Source organism: Prionailurus viverrinus, chromosome B1, assembly GCF_022837055.1.
Source record: "Prionailurus viverrinus isolate Anna chromosome B1, UM_Priviv_1.0, whole genome shotgun sequence".
Lineage (NCBI taxonomy): Eukaryota > Metazoa > Chordata > Mammalia > Carnivora > Felidae > Prionailurus > Prionailurus viverrinus.
The window spans coordinates 165,320,969-165,337,359 of NC_062564.1; the positions used below are offsets into that span (position 1 = coordinate 165,320,969).

Consider the following 16,391-nt stretch of genomic DNA (forward strand, 5'->3'; position numbering starts at 1 on the left):
ACCTAAAACACTATAAACTTAAAAAATTATTCATAACTCAATAGGTATTTTAAATACGGCTGAAAACACTATTTAACAGCTATATCCCTGATGTTGATATAGAACACAGAATGCTTTAGGACTATCATAAAAACCAGTTTCGGACTGGTGTGCATTTTTAAGGTGTTGGTTTGATAGGTTTGCTCCCATCAACCTTACATTTAAGAGAGCTGATGATGGCAGAGAGCGGTGCCTGGCTGGCTCAGTAAGTGGAGCACGCAACTCTTGATCTCGGGTTTGTGAGTTCAAGGCCCACGTTGGGTATAGAGATTACTTTAAAAAAATAAAAAATCTTAAAAAAAAAAAAAAGGTGAACTGACGATGTGAACTGTGTGACAGCTTTCTAACCTGAATAAATACAGGTCTCTAGGTTTATCTTACACCCTTAGGACAATAGCCAACATAAAACCAAGGGCAACCTCCTAAGCCTGTTCTTATCGGCTTTGAGTTTATGCTCCTTAGACCAGCTTCACGTTGGTGCCACCATCAAGCTCACCACTAAGGTAGCACTGCTTCTCCAATCACGGGGTCATGAAGTCTGGAACTGGCACAGGACAGCCTGTGTATACCTCGTATGGTGACATTTTTTCACTCTATACAGAGAATGCTTTGCCCCAAATGTTACTCTCCTTGTTTTATTATTATTGTTAATTCTGAAATTATTCCTAACAACAGTACTGAAACTAGTTGTGCGTATTTAGAACCACATATATTTAATCGTCCTGCAAACAATATAAAGTAGACAGTGTGATTATTATTAAAAAAAAAAAAATCATGGCTCAGAGGTTAGGAAACTTGTCTAAGATCACATAGTTAACAAGTGGCTGTTGTGAATGGTTTGGGGATAGTTATTCTTTGGTGATGGTGGTATGATGGGTTTTTTTCTTAACCTAGAATAAGTGGTGTTTAACTCAAATTAGCTCGGGAAATGAAAGAAAACACTAAGATTAAGATAAAAATAATTATCTATTGATCCTTTCTGAACCAAGGACAAGTGATGGTAATAGACACTGTCTTTTACCTTTGTTATTTATTAGTCTCTGGATTTCTGATCATCTAACCATAAAATCATGGATTAAATCTGTTCTGCTTTTCAGCATCATAAATATAAATACTGAATTTTCCTTAACCTCATGAAATTATACTCTTTATATTACTTTTAGCTGTTAGAGAAGGGATTGTCCAGCATGCAGCAGTCATTACTACAGATCATCTATAGTCTTTTGAGCCATATTGACCTCTCTGCTGCCCCGGTCAAGCAGTTTAATCTGGAGATCATAAAGATTATTGGTAAATATGTACAGGTGAGTGACCACAAAATTTATGTATAGAATTCCTTGTAAAACAATCCTATGATCATAAAAAAAAACCAAAACACTTGAAAGGTCCAAGAATAGGGAAGTAGTTAGTCCCTAAGTCATGTTTCCAGGAACACTTATGACATGGAAAAAATGTTCTTCATGTAAGTGACAAAAAGCAAACTCTGAATGGCAGGATTGGTGTGATTTCCAATTTTGATTAATCGTTACATCTCTGAATACACATGCCAGTAGTGGCTGGAAAGAATGTACATGAGTGGCAGCTGTCATCACCTCCGGACAGGATACTTGTGACTCTTCGGTACCTGCTACTAACCAGATTCTAATAATGAACAGGTACTACTTTTAGAAACAGAAGAGCTCTTTGTAGAGTCTGTATTTTAGAGGTATTTTCTGTGTCTGATAGAAGGAGCCCCGATACTTAGAAAGTAGGAAATCAGACTTGGTTTAAACCACGTAAATGATGGTAAGTCAGTCTGGTCTGTACTGAATTTCACCTTTGAATTATCTGTTAAGAAAGGTCTTGCTGAGCAGAGCAGTGTTGTGGATACAACTTATCAAAGAGAGCAAACTCTTTAAGAGCCTTAACAGATTAAGATTTTTGTTTCTACCCCAGTTATATTTGCATTCAAGAAAGCAAAACTTACAAATGGAAATACTTGGTTAGCGATGAGTTTGTGTCTTAGCCCATATCTGAAAGTAATAAAATGCTATTGGCTTCCATTGTTCCATTCAGTAATCCAGATTCCTTTTATATTCCCTTGAAGATCAGTGAATGCAAATAACGTTACAATTCTTTGGTGACCCTGTTTATTTTCTCTATCTTCTCTCTGAATGAGAGGCTTCCTGTTTATTTTCTCTATCTTCTCTCTGAATGAGAGACCCTGTTTATTTTCTCTATCTTCTCTCTGAATGAGAGGCTTGACCAAATAACAATTGTATATATTTTTTTCTAAAGCACATTTTTCTTTTCTTCTTAAGGTATAAGAAGTTAACTCATCAAATATTTGCTGGGTCTCCCATAGAGACACACACCACATTGAATTACTAATTTAAAAAATGCAAATGCATTATTTTATATTCAGAACCACAAGCTCACGTGTCCACTGGGCAAGCAAGTAACCATATGAGGGCATAGATTTCTGACTAAGTGAAGGCAAACTCCCCATCTAAAAGGAACAGCACAACTTAGCTTCCCCTCCTGGCTGCCATGTTGGAATACAGAATCCAGGGCAGCCAGAACTTCTAACTTTTTGATTTTTTTTTTAAAAATTTTTTTTTAACATTTATTTATTTTTGAGACAGAGACAGAGCATGAATGGGGAAGGGTCAGAGAGAGAGGAAGCCACAGAATCTGAAACAGGCTCCAGGCTCTGAGCCATCAGCACAGAGCCTGATGCGGGGCTTGAACTCACGAACTCCGAGATCATGACCTGAGCTGAAGTCGGACGCTTAACCGACTGAGCCACCCAGGCGCCCCCAGAACTTCTAACTTTTAAAGAGAAACTGGAAATGTGGGTTTTTCTGTAAAATCTCCTAATTTCAAAATGTTGACCCAAATTTATTTTCAACTCTTGTGTGAACCGAAGTCATATTTAGCTGACGGGTCATCATGGTTAAGTGACATCTGCTTTATTCAGACATTAAACATTTCACAGAATGGAGTTCCTCCTGATAATCTTTTGTATTTTAGGCACAACTACCAATATACTTTATAGAAACATCTCTGAAAAAGTTTTAGCTTTTTGCAATGCCGTGAGCTTCTAATTATTTCTGTCAGAAAAAAATGATGATGTCTACTTAGTCATAACTTTGTTAAATATAAACTACTTTAAAAAAAAATGATGTACTTAAAATGTCACAAAATCTATGTGGACATTTTTATATTTATTAAATATTTTGTGCTTTAGGTGTCTTCTTATCAAGAGGTTATTAAACATATTGGATAACTCAGTTCTGCCAAAGATTTTTCACTTCCTTTTGGTTGTTGACAGAATGGTCAGCCGTGAAACCATATGTATAGCACAAGGTTGAGATGTGATTATGTTACCATAAATCAGAAAAAAAGGTTTTTTGACGTGTATGCTTTTCAACAGATGGCAGAAAAATACTGCAAATTCTTTATTAGAAATTGATTTTTCTTCTCTATAAGTACATCTTTTTTTTTAGCTTTTTAAAAACCTTTTTACTGTAGAAAATTTCAAATAAATATAAAAATAGAATATGTAATGAATGCTTCCTTTTGTACCCATTACACAGCTCAACAATCAACTCATTATTCTGTTTCATTTCTATTCTCCTCACTCCTATTACCCTCCGGATTATGTTGAAGCAAATCCCAGACATCATACCATTTTATTCATACATAATTTTTAAGTTTCTCTATAAGATAAGGACTTTTAAAATAATATAACCATATTAACATTATCACCCTTAACAGGATAAACATTAATTCTTTAATATTTACAGGTACATCTGCCATGTAAATCATTTTAAATTATGTTGGTCGAAATACATAAAAACTGAAAGCAGAAAAATAACTCAAAGAACATAGCCACCATATGTGTAGGGGGGAAAAAAACCTCACCCTATACAACTCAGTAACTCCTGAGAACATCAGTTTAGATGTAATGATTAATCAAAATTAGGAATCCTTCCGATCCTACCCTTCAGATTTGGGCTTGGGTCATCAAGAAAAAATCTAAATTCTTTTTAGTTTTTTAAATATTTTTGTGTCTGAAAAAGAAAGTAGGCATTAAAAATTGTTTGCCTCCAAGACTTCAGAAAAGACTTATTTAAAGTTTAGAGTCTGAAAGCATAAACTTCATTTATCTAGAAAGTTCACGTACTTGCAACCCCTTTGTTTAACCTGCTGCCAGATTACTCTATTAGACTTCCTAAATTAAATTAATATTTGTGAAGCACCGATTAGGAGAAATGCAATACCAATTCTGAATTGGTGGCGTTGTAATGTATATGATGTCTCAAAAATCTGACAGTAGAAATAATAATTTTCTTAACTTTCGTAACTCAGATCCTCTGTTAAGGACCTGAAAGTAAAAGCGAATGATTTACAGAAGTTTTTGCAGAAACAATATTTTCATTGTCTACAGTGTACACTAAGCTTTGGTTCTTAAATATATATTTATAATTTTTATATGTGCATTATTTTTTTGAAAACAGAGTCCTTACTGGAAGGAAGCCCTTAACATATTAAAACTGGTGGTCTCTCGCTCTGCAAGTCTCGTTGTGCCCAACGATATCCCCAAGACCTATGGAGGAGATCTAGGTTCTCCTGAAATATCCTTCACCAAGATTTTTAATAACGTCTCCAAGGAGTTGCCTGGGAAGACCTTAGATTTTCATTTTGATATATCTGAGGTAAGGTGCTCTATTTGAAACTTTCATTTGTTCATTTACTCACTCATCCGACAAGCAATGATTAAGCACATACTCAGTAGGAGACGTTGTGATAGGTGCTTTGAAATTGGGGTGGGGGTGGTAAAAAGGCCTGTCCTTGGGAAGCATACAATCTCTTGGGTCAGTGGGTAAATAAACATTGTGATAAGTGCTTTAGCTGGAAGTAAGTTAAAAGTACTGTAGGAAGATGCAGCGTGTACCTCTAACCTGATGTGGTGTTGAAAGATAAAGTAACCCTAGGCAAGCGTATATGGAAGCTTGGGAACAGGAGATTAATGCAGGAAAAAGCAGCATGTGTGAATGAAGCCTCATAGTGTGAGAAAGCATGGTATTCTGGAAATTTCCAATTTGTACCATATCTTGAGCACAGACTATAGAGAACGCAAGTGTAGAGTATGATGGTAGATGAAGCCGAAGGCAGAGGAAGAGGCAAGATCATTAGGGATCTTGCATGCATCATAACAAGATGGTTTTATCTTGAAGCAGTGGGAACTCTTAAAGGATTTTTAACTGGAGTGGAAATTGTAGGATTTGCATTTTGGGAAGTTTACTCTGGCAACAGGATGGAAAAAATAGACCAGGATGGAAAAATAGACCAGGTGGAGAGGAGGAAAGTCAATAAGGAATCTGTTAGAATAATTAAAAGGTCATGTTGGCATGTCTCTAGGCAGTTGCAGAGAAAATGAAAAGGGAAGGGATGGTTTTCAGAATGACTAAGGAAGTCATAAACATCTTGATGGGAAGGAGAGGAAGTACTGAGTGAGGAAGAGGCATCAAGGATATTGCTTCAACAACTGGCTGAATGTTGGTACCTTTGAGAGAGAAGGAGAAGGCAAGGAGAATAGATCTTGGCAGGAAGGGAAGAGTGAGGAGATCAGCCTTGGATATACCAATTCTGGACTAAGAACCTACCAGTGGAGCTGCCTAGGAGGCAATCAGAGTTTATGTTTTAGAAGAAAACTGGGGTGGAAGTAACAATGTAAGGTCTTCAGTGTTTTATAAGTGGGCAGTTAAAATTGTGAAAGGAAAAATAAGGCTAAAATAAACTAAGACCTGAAAAGCCCAATATTTTAAAGGGAGAGAGAGGCAGGGTCCACCAGTGCAGAAGGGAACCTGGGCCCTTGACTATGTCACATATTAACACAAATCTCACATAAAAATGTTTGGCTCTTGGTGGAAACCCCCAGTTTTGTTTTTTTTCCAGCACCTGAGCCCATTCTTACTGGCCTTGGAGCCATTAAAGTGGTCTTTTAGAAGCCAAGGAAGGAATTTTTCGAGAAGGGAGTTACTGAACAACGATTGCAGGGAAGTTGAGAAAGATAAAAATGGAAGACCTAATTTCTTTAATATTATTGATTAGAATCATATAGATTTAAAAAATGTTTTGCTGTTCAGTCTTGGTGTTAGAATTTATCCAAATCTTTATGGGTTGTGTTTTTTAGATAGAAACTATGTTTGTTGCTAATTTTTTAGTTAATATCAGAATTTCTGTCCTGAAGCACATAGTATAAGAATCTGATAAAGAAACCGGGCTTTCCTGTGTCTTCTGAGTCAGAAATTGTAACTTAATTATCTTGTCTAAAGCAGTGATAAGAATTCTCAAAAACACTTGATATACTTAATTTCAATTTGTTGCTTCAAAGATTACTAAGTACCTGCTGTGTATAGGCATTGGAGTAGAGGAGCAGAGATGAATCGCACAAGGTCTAGGGGACTCACGTGCACTAGGGAAGACAGCCACGTAAACAAATCACCAACACATGGCAAATGTCCAAGTATAATTCCCCAGATGTGTGGCGTCAGAGAAGGCCTCCTTGGAGGTCTGGAGTCCCCATTAAAAGATGACCATGGGTTTGGTTGGTGAATATTCCGTTCAAAGGTCGGGGGGGGGGGGGGTGGGCAGCATGTGCCAAAACACAGGTCCCTAAAGGCAAGGTGTGTTTGGAACACAATAGCAAGTTCAGGTTTGCTGGCATGTAAAGTGAGGATGGGTGTGATAGACGTTGAGGTTAGGGAGAGCAGCAGGAACCGCGTCATAAAGGAACCGTGTGACATGCAAATGAGCTTGAATACGATTTTCAGATGTAAATTCAAGATGCTTCACAAAGCCACAATAAATACAGATGAATTGTGGATGAGCATAGAATTTTTACCGAAACAAACTTGGGAATGTTACACATCAGATTTGTAGGGAGAAGCTGCATAGATCCCTTCCTCTTTGGAGTTGTTACCCAGCTTGAATATTTGCAAAAGCACATTACTGAAGCACATAGAACAGTAGGCATTGAAAAAACACCAAAATGGTAATAGATTAAATCTGAGTGGTAAGATGACAGGTGGTTTTTGGTTTTTTGTTTTTTGTTTTAAATCACTTTAATATTTTCTGAGCTTTCAAAGAGGATATATTTCATAATCATGGTGGGGGATATGAAGGTGGTGGATTTTTGTTTTTGTTTCTGTTTTTTTTTTTTTGCCTCAAAAAGTGACATTTAGTCAAAGGGGGAAAAATGAGAAGTCCATCCTTAGGCTCCCTTCCCTCCCTTTTCCTGCTGCTCTTCAGCCCCCTAAGGACTGAACCTTGGGTAGGGTTAGGTCGCAGGACAGTCCCTCAGATAAGGTCAGCAACACTGAGGGGCATCTCCTCAATGGAGGTGTTGTAGAAGGTCTCAGTGTCTCGAAGAGTCCTCTTTTCTCTTGTCACCATGTTGACAGCCACACTCTTATGGCCAAATCATTCACCACGACCGAGTCCGCGGATGTAGTTTTCCCTGCTGGTGGGAAGGTCACAGTTGATGACTAAAGAAACCTACCGCACATCAGTGCCTCTGGCCTAGGTCAGGGGAGAGGACAACTTCAGCATGGCAATGAGAAGAGCACACAGTCTATTCAGAAGAGACTGAAATGTATGTGCTAGGCAGCCACGGGAAGGCAAAGGAAACAAACATCCCCTCTTACCCAGCAACCTAAGGTGTGCCAGATTTTATTCCAAGTTGCTACTTTCCTGAAGAGGGGCATGAAGATGGTGTTTTTTTTTAAAGAGAGCAGATCCCTATTTAAAATAGGAGTAAGTAGGGGTGCCTGGGCGGTTCAGTTGGTTAAATATCTGACTCTTGATCTTGGCTCAGGCCATGATCTCATAGTTCATGAGTTCAAGCCCCGCATCAGTCTCTGTGCTGACAGCCTGCGGCCTACTTGGAATTCTCCCTCCCTCTCTCTCTGCCCCTACCCCACTCATGCTCTCTCTCTAAAGACATAAACTTAAGAAACACCTGGGTGGTGCAGTCGGTTAAGCGTCCGACTCTTGATCTCAGCTCAGGTCATGATTTCTCAGTTCGTGAGTTCAAGCCCCACGTTGGGTTCTGTGCTGTTGGCGCTGAGCCTGCTTAGGATTCTGTCTCCCCTCTCTGCTCCTCCCTGCCTGTGCTTTCTTTCTCTAAATAGATAAGTAAAACTTAAAAAATAAATAAATAAATAAATAAATAAATAAACTTAAGAAGATAATAATAAAATAGGAATGAGCTGTCTGATTGTCTCATCTTCTCAGGGAGTCATTTTCAGTGAAGTGAAGTCTCCTGATTAAAAAAAAAAAAAAAAGACATCACGTGGTGCCTGACTGGCTCAGTGGAAGTATGCAACTCTTTAATTTTTTTTTATGTTTATTTATTTTTGAGAGAGACAGTGTGAGCAGAGGAGGGGCAGCGAGAGAGGGAGACACAGAATCAGAAGCAGGCTCCAAGCTCTGAGCGGTCAGCACAGAGCCCAACGCAGGGATCAAACTCACAAACTGTGAGATCATGACCTGAGCCGAAGTCGGACGCTTAACCACCTGAGCCACCCAGGCGCCCAAAGCAGGCAACTCTTGATTTTGGGGCCGTGAGTTCAAGCCCCACACTGGGTATAGAGATAACTTAAATAAACAAACAAACTTTAAAAAATAAATTATTTTGTTAAAAGACATCATTACATTTGATTTCTGTAACATCTACTTTATGCTGTTATCTTCCTTTGCTTTTTTTTTTTGGTTGTTTGTAAAAAAAAAAAAAAAAAAAGTCCTTACAGATCCACTACTAATCCCTTTATGGTGAAAGATCCCAGTCGAACACTGTCCTTTTTGTTTCTCTGCAGACACCAATCATTGGAAATAAGTATGGCGATCAGCATAGTGCAGCTGGAAGAAATGGGAAACCCAAAGTTATTGCAGTTACTAGGAGTACTTCTTCTACTTCTTCTGGTTCTAATTCTAATGCCTTGGTTCCTGTTAGCTGGAAAAGGCCACAGTTATCACAGGTACATTAAAAAAAAAAAAATCAAAACTGAACATCTACAGAAGAATCAATTTTGTTGCATGTATGACAGCTTGAGAATTTGTCTTACTTATCAGTAATCCTAACATTTGCATTTTTTTCCCCTCTTAGCGAAGAACAAGAGAAAAGCTAATGAATGTGCTTTCTCTCTGTGGTCCAGAATCTGGCCTTCCAAAGAATCCATCCGTGAGTAATCATGATCGCATGCATAAAGGCTGTAAAAATCCTGTTACTACTCCATTAAAAAAAATGGAAATTATTCTGTCTCCTCGCTTGCCTTTTCTAACTTCCCTTATTTCATGGCATTAACTAAGAATGAAAAAGATATGGTCTCCATGGTACTTGGAAGTTACATTAATTAAGTATTCAACCAGTTAGACTTTAGCATGGAAACCAGATTGAAGCTCTGAATTCTTTGACAGATGAAGCCTGCGGTGGCTCTTCGGGCACCAGTGTCTCATGGGCAGAGTGACGATGCTGACGGGTGGCTTTTTTTTTTTTTTTTTTTTTTTTTTTTGGCTGGGCCTTAGGTTGTATTTTCTTCTAATGAGGATTTGGAAGTTGGTGACCAACAGACCAGCCTAATTTCTGCAACAGAAGACATGATTCAAGAGGAAGAAGTGGCCGTGGAAGACACCAGCAGTGAACAACAATTTGGCGTTTTTAAGGATTTTGACTTTTTAGATGTTGAATTGGAAGATGCAGAGGTAAGGATGTGGGCAGTCCGTATATTTATAGCTTACAGTTGCAAATATATGAGAATTAAGTGTTTGAGCATAGCATCTTTCCTTATTAAGGTCAGTGTGAGGTCAAGAAGGTAAAATCGGGCTAGATGGGTGATGGGCATTAAGGAGGGCACTTGTGATTAGCACTGGGTGTTACACATAGGTGACTAATCACTAAATTCTACTCCTGAAGCTAATACTACACTATATGTTAACTAGCTAGAAATTAAATAAAAACTTGAAACAACAAACGAATTAAACAAAAATGTTTTTAAAGGAAAAAATCTAAATTGGGAAGTAAACGTGACTAGTACGGTTGGTCAGTTAGCAGAAGTAGTCTGAAACAGAAGAGGAACGTCTAATTCTTACTCTTTGCCCCAAGAAATAAAAAGTGAGAAATGGGTTTCTTCCAAAGTTATGTCTTTAATTTAGGATATGCTTATGTTTCAAATGAGACAAATTAATACGCAGCAAAATGGTAAAAAATTATATTAAAATTTGTCTAACACTATTTTAAAGTGTAAGTACAAACACTTAACACTAAGTTAAATTAAATGTACTCACATGATTTCGAGGGCTTTGGCTTTCCAGAATTCTCTACTGTGTAAAATGACCGAGATTCTACCTGCGACAGCCTCACTGTTTTCTTCTTCGTACTGTGGCCAGCCCCCTCAAATGACTCATTTCACGTAGCACCAAGGGGCTCTCTCCTCTAAGTTGATTCAGTCTAGATTAAATCGATAGGTATGTGTCAGTTTCGATGATTTCGAAATGAAAAATCGGACTCAAAAGGCGGATTTACGAGCTTACAAAACTGAGGTAGTCCAGAGGGTTATAGCTTATTTAGATGTGGCTCAGGGAGGTCTCTGATCATTTCTCTGCAGTTGGCTAGGCTCCGCCCTTCTCTGCAAGTCTCTGTCACATGGTTATGTCCACATCCAGCAGTGTTCAAAGCAAATGAAGGTCACTTTTGTAACAGTGAAGAAGTTGCTCTCCTAAACGTCCTCAGCACACTTCCTGTTACATGAGTGGGTCAAGCTGGATCATTTGCCAATTTCTGAAACAGTCATTGTGGCAAAGAGAACAGGATTGCCTTGACATTGTGAGGCTCTTCGGGACCTATTCCTGTAGCTCATCCCCCTAAACTTGCGACTCCTAAATCTAAAACGTTTGTCACATAAGTTTCAAAAGTGTTCATTCTAAAATGTATACAAATACCTATATTTGAGAAGCCCAAAATGCCTTGTCATCCGGTATCCATCCCATGTCATTGACACATCTTTCTCCAAAGAATTTAAAGTCGCTCACGTAACTCAAATGCATTGATTAACCGTCTTGAAGGGATGTTTCCTTTGGCTCTAATAGGTGAGGAGGGATGAAATGTAATGGCCTGCGCCGTGTCACATCATTAGTTGTGGACAGGAGACCAGTTTAAGGAGGTCCTCCTACATGCTTCATCCTCCTTTGCATATAGAAGGGTACAACCATGGTGGCTCAGGGTCAAACCAATTGCCTTTGTACTCGGCATGAACATGTTCCCAAAGACACATGGATAGGTTCACAGGAGCCCCCAAGCAAGTATTATTCAGCCGCATAGGGCAGTGGCTTTTAAACTTTTTTTGTTTTTGTTTTTACTGTGATCCATACTTAATACATTTTATATCACATCCAAGTAGATACACATACCTTTAAAATGAAAGTTTCAAGAATACGCAGCCTTGTGGCACCTTGCTGGCTCAGTCAGTGGAGCGTGTGACTCATGATCTTGGGGTTGTGAGTTCAGGCCCCACACTGGGTATAGAGATTACTTGAAAAAAAATAAAAAGAATATGCAATATGCAGCCTCACCCTATGCTGTTATGCACGCTGATATTTCCTGTTCTCTTTCATTTTTTTTTTTCCAAAGTGGCAGATCACCATCCTCTAAAATTGATTTCACATCCCCAATTTCAAAAACACGTTGTAAGAAGTAGGACTGACTTGAATAATCAGGCAAGAAAGTCTGATGGATTGAAGAGCCTTGCTGCCCGACCACAAGGGCATGAGCAGCTCCTAAACTCTAATGCAGTTATTTGTTTTCAATTGAGAGTTTAAAATTTGTGAAGGCAGGCAGGCAGGCAGGCTCTTGACATGTTTGTAATGGTAAAGTTATTTATTTTGTTTGCTTTTTTATCTTCTTTTTTTTTTTTTGTAAGAACTCTGTAAATGCTTCCAAGTTCATCCCACACCCTAATACATAGGTACTAATTAACATGGATTTTGAACAGAACTTTGGCAAATTGAATTAAAGACGCTTAATGTAGTTTTGTCTTTAATTCAAGTCATAGTGATTTGGGTGGGTGGTGTTCATGTATGCCTCATCATTAGACAATTCAAATAGTAGAGATTTTTTAAAACCTAAATATAGTCTTGCTTAAAACATGGTAGTAGGAAATACTTTGCTACAAAACAAATGAAACTGTTAATTAAACTTCTAAAATACCCCCCAAATACCTGCCAACCTTGGAAGCTCCCCGTGTGTAGTCATTCATTCGCCAAACAAATATTTAGGGCTGTTGCCATTATTATGTACTGTGCTACATAATAATAATTGAAATATCTGGTAGGAAGGTGGCTTTTCGAACTTTGACCTGCAGGGTTTCTGAGACTTCAAGGCTGTACCCAGAGTGCAGGCAAAGAGCTCCTTGTTACCTTTTGCAGCCAGAGCGGCTTGGGTTTAGTTCATCAGCTTTGCACGGTTGACTTCCATTTTAAATTTCATTCAAAATAAGTATTGCTTTGCTTTATTTAAAAAAAAAAAAAAAAAAAAAAAAGGATTTGAAAACCTCTATCCTAGCCAGTGCCTCTCGAGTAAAGGAACACAAATAAATCCTATATTGCTGGCCAACTCATTGTCATTTGTCATATCAGGGCTTAAGAGCGAGTGTAAGAATTATATCCTTGCAAAAGGAGGATCAGCTTAGAATAACAGAAACATAACTTCTATAAATCCATAAGTGGGGGTGAAATTGAAATCTGCCCTATTTCCTCTTGACCTTTTGAACTTGTCAAAAGTTATGTTTTGATGGCTTTGATCTTGATTTTAGACTATTTTATAGTAAAAAATGGCCACTGGGTTTAGCCAGAACCATTCTCTAGACGAAAATAATTGTGACCCTGTATGTTGTCAACTGAATGTGGGTACTTTAAGTCAGTTTTGCATTGTATCAAGTATTAAATCTATGTAAATCTTGAAGATTTTCTGAAAGTTCGTGTTTGCAAAGTGTATCACAGAAATGTTGTTTTCAGTGTCTGTCTCTGACTTCTTCATAATATAGTTTGCGTAAAAAAGTAATTTGAATCACATGTTGGCTTTCTACTCAGAGCTTAATCCAGAGCTTGAATCAGTCTTTGGGTTTGAGAAATCACAAAGAGTTTTCCCCCAAAAGTGTAGCGTATATTTAAATGTTTGTCTTCGTTCTTTCTAATTCTGTGTGTTTTCCTTTTTGCTAACCAGGAACTGCAGGTAAGTTGCAGCCTGGTGTTGTGGATTGTTTATGTATCGTTGTCTGTGATGTATTCGTCTTCTTCGTGGTCTCATTTGTGTTTGGGCATTAGAATAGAAATGGCCTAGACAGTAGGTTTAGTCGGTCCCCAGTCATACAATATAGGAGGTCAAGAAAATTATTTAGTTAAAACAGGCTCAACCAAATATTGTGATCTCTTTAAATATGAATATTTAACGATGTTTTAAAAGTTTCGAGAAATTGAAGGGCTGATTGAAACTCTGCTTATGATGATGCATTGAGTATTTTTCATCTCAGTACATGTTTTCCTGGTGTGTTGTGTTTACTGTATTTATACACATGTATCTGAGGCCTTAGAGATCATGTCTTTCTTTTCCAGGGTGAAAGTATGGACAATTTCAACTGGGGAGTCCGCAGGCGCTCACTGGACAGTATTGACAAAGGGGACACTCCCTCCCTCCAAGAGTACCAGTGCTCCAGCAGCACCCCCAGCCTGAACCTGACCAACCAGGAAGACACGGATGAGTCCTCGGAAGAGGAAGCAGCTCTCACAGCAAGCCAGATACTGTCCCGCACGCAGATGGTACACACTTACCTTCTCATACAGCGACAGTTGGTCTCACTCTCCTCTTAACTTCCACCTTAGTAATTACTGTCTCTGGATTTTCCAATTTTCATTTCACTTTGGGTAAAACGCACACACCGAAATGAAAATACAGAGTTGCATTGCTAATGGAGCGTGCTGTTCATGACATTACTCAACATTTACGTTTATGCCGCACACCCTTCAGCAGCTGAGACAGTGTTACCTTCTCTCCTAGTGATGGCGAGTCGCTCTGGACACTTCTAGAGGTCCTCATCTTGAGTGACACGTAGTTTTGGTATCCGTGTGGACACCAACACTGCTTTATCCGCCACCCACTTTTCCTTGCTGGTTGGCGTGGAAAGATCGAGCACAGCTTTGTGCCTTTCGAGATCAGGTCAGTTATATGTGGGGGTTCCGACTTGTGGCCCAGAGGCTACATGGCAGAGATTAAAGAGTGAGTGAAACATGAGAAAAGGAAGCCCGCAAGGCTAGTCTGCCTGCTCAGAAATGTGGGAGCGAAAGGGGTGGCAGGAGGAAAGGAGGTGTGGAAGGGCCCCCGCGAGGCACATAGATAGGAATCAGTGGTGCCAGCAGATTGCACTGACCTAGCTCTCAAGGGATACCCTTTTCACACTGAGCCCAGCCATGCCCTCTCTTTTGCCCCTGTTTGCTCCACGTTCAGTCGGCTGGTGGAGCGCTGGCCGCAGTGTTGAGTGGCAGGGGCTGCTCTGGCTGTAAACAAAATGGGAAGTTGCCAGTTTGCACGTGGCTTCCGGTCACCTCTCCAATTTGGGCATCTCATTGTTGTCCCACGATGTCTTTCAGTCAACCCTCATTTAAGTGTTAAATGATGAACAGCAACTGATGATAATAACAGCACCTGTCACCACTCACTGGATGCTTGTCATGCCCCAGCCTCTGTGAAGGGTGTTTGGCATCTATTAGTCTGCAGAACGCCCCGCCCCCCAACCACATGAAGTAAGTACAGTTATCGCAATTCTGCAGGACGAGCCACTTGTCCCAGGACACATAGCTACTAGTTAAGTAGGCTGGAACCAAGCCGTCTGCCTCCACATCCATGCCACCTAACGCTTCGTCCTCCTTGGGACTATTTTCATTTAATCGAGTTACTGGCAACAGTGACTGAAGGAGGCACCAGCCCTCCGTGGAGCCAGACCGTGGCATTGTGCCGCCAACCTTCTGTGTAACTATGGTCAACCTACCTAACTTCCCCTTTAAAGCTGGACTCTGGATAGTGTCTGCCTCATGGGAATTTTATGAGGAGGAAGGCCACCCAGCCCACAATAAATGCTTAACAGAGGTTTGCTTCCATGAGAACCATGGGATAGAACTGCCTGTCTCCTCAAAATCCTAGAGGAGAACACAGGCACCAACCCCTCCGAACTCGGCCGGAACAACTTCTTACTCAGCACGTCTCCAGAGCAAGGGAGACCAAAGCAAAACTGGACTACTGGGACCTCATCAAAATAAAAAGCTTCTTTACAGTGAAGGAAACAGTCAACAAAACTAAAAGGCAACCGACAGAATGGGAGAAGATACTTGTAAATATCTGATAAGGGATTAGTATCCAAAATCTATAAAGAACTTACCATACTCAACACCCAAAAAATAAATAATTCAGTTAAGAAATGGGAGAAGACATGAATAGACATTTTTCCAAAGAAGACATCCAGATGGCTAACAGACACATGAAAAGATGCTCAACATCACTCATCACCAGGGAAATACAAATCAAAACCACAATGAGATAGCCCCTCACACCTGTCAGTGTGGCTAAAATTAACAACACAGTAAACCACAGATGTTGGTGAGGATGCAGAGAAAGGGGAAACCCTCTTAACACCGTTGGTGGGAATGCAAACTGGTGCAGCCGCTCTGGAGAACAGCATGGAGGCTCCTCAAAAAGTTAAAAATAGAACCACCCTATGACCCAGCAACTGCACTACTAGGTATTTACCCACAGGATACAAAAAGACAGATTCGAAGGGGCACATGCACCCCAATGTTTATAGCAGCACTATCAACAATAGCCACATTATGGAAAGAGTCCAAATGTCCATCGACTGATGAATGGATAAAGAAGATGTGGTATATATATACAATGAAATATTACTCAGCCACCAAAAAGAATGAAATCTGGCCATTTATATAGTTTATCAATGCTAAGTGAAATAAGTCAGAGAAAGACAGATACCATATGATTTCACTAATGTGTAAAATTTAAGAAATAAAACAGATGAACAGAGGGGAAGGGAAAAGAGAGGAGAGAGGGAAACAAATCACAAGAGACTCTTAAGGACAGAAAACAAACTGAAGGTTGCTGGAGGGGAGGTGGTAGACGGATTGGGGCTAGATGGGTGATGGGCATTAAGGAGGACACTTGTTGGGATGAGCACTGGGTATTGTATGGAAGTGATGAATCACTAGATTCTGCTCCTGAAACCAACATGGCACTACATGTTAACTAAGTA

The 16,391-nt window shown here is 39.5% G+C and overlaps 1 protein-coding gene, 1 long non-coding RNA gene and 1 other non-coding gene across 10 annotated transcripts in view; 1 reads left to right on the top strand and 2 right to left on the bottom strand.

Moving 5' to 3' along the window:
• Positions 1 to 16,391, top strand: part of FRYL (FRY like transcription coactivator) — a 307,431-nt gene that overhangs the window by 262,839 nt on the left and 28,201 nt on the right. For all 8 annotated transcript variants that reach the window (XR_007151586.1, XM_047856238.1, XM_047856241.1 and 5 more), the window contains 6 exons: positions 1,203 to 1,343; positions 4,542 to 4,739; positions 8,904 to 9,065; positions 9,194 to 9,268; positions 9,613 to 9,789; positions 13,693 to 13,896. Coding sequence is in view for 7 of the 8 variants with exons in the window: in XM_047856238.1 (XP_047712194.1) it covers positions 1,203 to 1,343; positions 4,542 to 4,739; positions 8,904 to 9,065; positions 9,194 to 9,268; positions 9,613 to 9,789; positions 13,693 to 13,896 (957 nt within the window). In the remaining variant the exon portion in view is untranslated. The remainder of the gene's footprint in view (positions 1 to 1,202; positions 1,344 to 4,541; positions 4,740 to 8,903; positions 9,066 to 9,193; positions 9,269 to 9,612; positions 9,790 to 13,692; positions 13,897 to 16,391) is intronic.
• Positions 7,684 to 7,797, bottom strand: LOC125165086 (small nucleolar RNA SNORA67). Its single transcript, XR_007151972.1, has one exon. It is a non-coding gene; the product is annotated as a small nucleolar RNA SNORA67 (small nucleolar RNA).
• LOC125163929 (uncharacterized) lies at positions 8,768 to 10,705 on the bottom strand. The gene is made up of 3 exons (XR_007151590.1): positions 10,618 to 10,705; positions 10,372 to 10,534; positions 8,768 to 8,946 (listed from the first exon to the last, which is right to left on the bottom strand). It is a non-coding gene; the product is annotated as an uncharacterized LOC125163929 (long non-coding RNA).